Below are 1,929 nucleotides of genomic sequence, written 5' to 3' on the forward strand. Positions count from 1 at the left end.
ATTTAAAAATCATTTGTGCATGATTATATTTGTATATTTATTCCACCAGAGAGCTAAATTACATTTTTCTAAATAATCAGAGGAATATGGCTCAATAACCTGGCATTGTTTCTGCATTAAATTAGAACAATGTTGTAATGACTGAACAAGGTATGATAAAAATCATATTTATAAACCACTAAAGCCAAAACAGCAAACACAAAAAGTAGCACAATGAATCCTGAAACAATAACACTGATTGGATGATGTTTTTAGGTCAATCCTGGAAGGCTCTAAGCACACTAGACAAGCGTCCGTTTGTGGAGGAAGCCGAACGACTGCGTTTGCAGCACCTCCAGGATCACCCGAACTACAAATACCGTCCTCGCCGCAAGAAACAGCCCAAGAAGATGAAACGAGTGGAACCGGGTTTGCTCCTCCAAGGCCTCGCTGGCGGCCCAGGACTAGGAGAAGCTTACTCGCTACACTGCCATGCCCATCATCTGCTGCCTCCTCTGGGACACTTCCGAGACCTCCACCCCTCCAGAGCTCCAGAGCTGGAGAGTTTCGGCCTGCCGACGCCAGAGATGTCACCGCTAGACATGTTGGAGGAGGGAGGCGGAGATTCAGTGTTTTTCCCCCCTCACATGCAGGAAGATGTGGGTCTGGGATCGTGGATAAACTACCACCAGCATCCAAACCATCAAACTGGCCACCACCCTCACCACAACTCCCATAACCTCCAGCATTCCCACCCACACCTCAACCAGAAGTCTCCACTGGCCAGCCTCCCGCTGCAGGAGAAATGCCTGGTTGTCGAGTCCACGAACCCTAACGGTCTCTACTCCAACATGAGCCTCCCAGAATCTTCCAAGGCTCCTCACACTCCCACACCTGCAGGCTATTACGGTCAGATATACGGGAGCAGTCAGTCCCAGCCTGCCTTCACCTCTCATCTGGGCCAGCTGTCTCCACCGCCCGAGACCTCGGCAGTCGCTCAGGTCGCTCCGCCTTCTCTGGACGCTGTGGACCAGCTGGGACCCTCAGCCGAGTTCTGGGGCGAAGTGGACAGAATTGAGTTCGACCAATACCTGAGTGCGAGCAGGACTCGATTGAACAGGAACGCTCCATGCGAGGAGAGCAGCGCTTTGATATCAGCCCTGTCCGACGCCAGCAGCGCAGTCTACTACAGCGCGTGCATTACAGGATAAAACTGCTTCCGCAATCTCCATGCAGTCCTGAAGTCTGGTGCACATATAGCTTCTTATTTTTTTAGTCTCAGATCTTTTTGATTTATTCGATGTACCTTCTTCAGGGAATCATCTTGCCCGGTTTCACGAATCACTGGAGGTTACTGAACTCTTTACAGGATGGTTCTCACCGTATAGACTTCACTAAATTGCATTTCACAGTATGACTAGTCATTTCTGGTCTTGATAACCTGTACTTTCTGAGACTGTGGTCAAATTTAACCGATAATTTTGCTGACTCCATCCAGCTACTGTATGCTTATGGTCTCAAATGAGGGTACTGGGACTTGGAAGTCAAGAATGTGAATATTTTTGCTATATATATATATATATATATATATATTATTTGCCTTTTATATTGTTTATTTCTATTTTTATAGACATTTTATAAAAGGTTGTATGAAAATATGTTTTGCACTGGGTATGTGAAAACCACTCAAGATTTTTAAACTGCACTTAATATCTTTCAAACACTCTTTTTTTTCATGACATCTGACATATTTTGATCCATTGGCGACTAATTTATCTTGCATGTTTCCCTTCTGTGTGGTTGAGTGTTTGAATTGGTCATTTCATGTGGACATGACATTTTGTAATCCTCTTAGCACTTGAGGAACATGTTGAGTTGGTAATAACTCTCCCCCTTTTGGTAATAATTATCTTCAAATAAAAAGAGTTTGCAATAAAAAAATGTCTCAGA

At 44.8% G+C, this 1,929-nt stretch overlaps 1 protein-coding gene across 1 annotated transcript; it reads left to right on the plus strand.

Annotated features, from left to right (window-relative positions):
- The first annotated feature begins 188 nt into the window (after positions 1 to 188).
- Positions 189 to 1,735, plus strand: LOC107579252 (transcription factor Sox-18-like). The gene has a single exon (XM_016265099.1). The coding sequence runs from the start codon at positions 243 to 245 to the stop codon at positions 1,188 to 1,190; it is 948 nt and encodes a 315-aa protein (XP_016120585.1). The 5' UTR covers positions 189 to 242; the 3' UTR covers positions 1,191 to 1,735.
- The last annotated feature ends 194 nt before the right edge of the window (positions 1,736 to 1,929 follow it).

This window comes from Sinocyclocheilus grahami, unplaced genomic scaffold (genome assembly GCF_001515645.1).
Source record: "Sinocyclocheilus grahami isolate Dianchi unplaced genomic scaffold, SAMN03320097.WGS_v1.1 scaffold15831.1, whole genome shotgun sequence".
Taxonomy (NCBI): domain Eukaryota; kingdom Metazoa; phylum Chordata; class Actinopteri; order Cypriniformes; family Cyprinidae; genus Sinocyclocheilus; species Sinocyclocheilus grahami.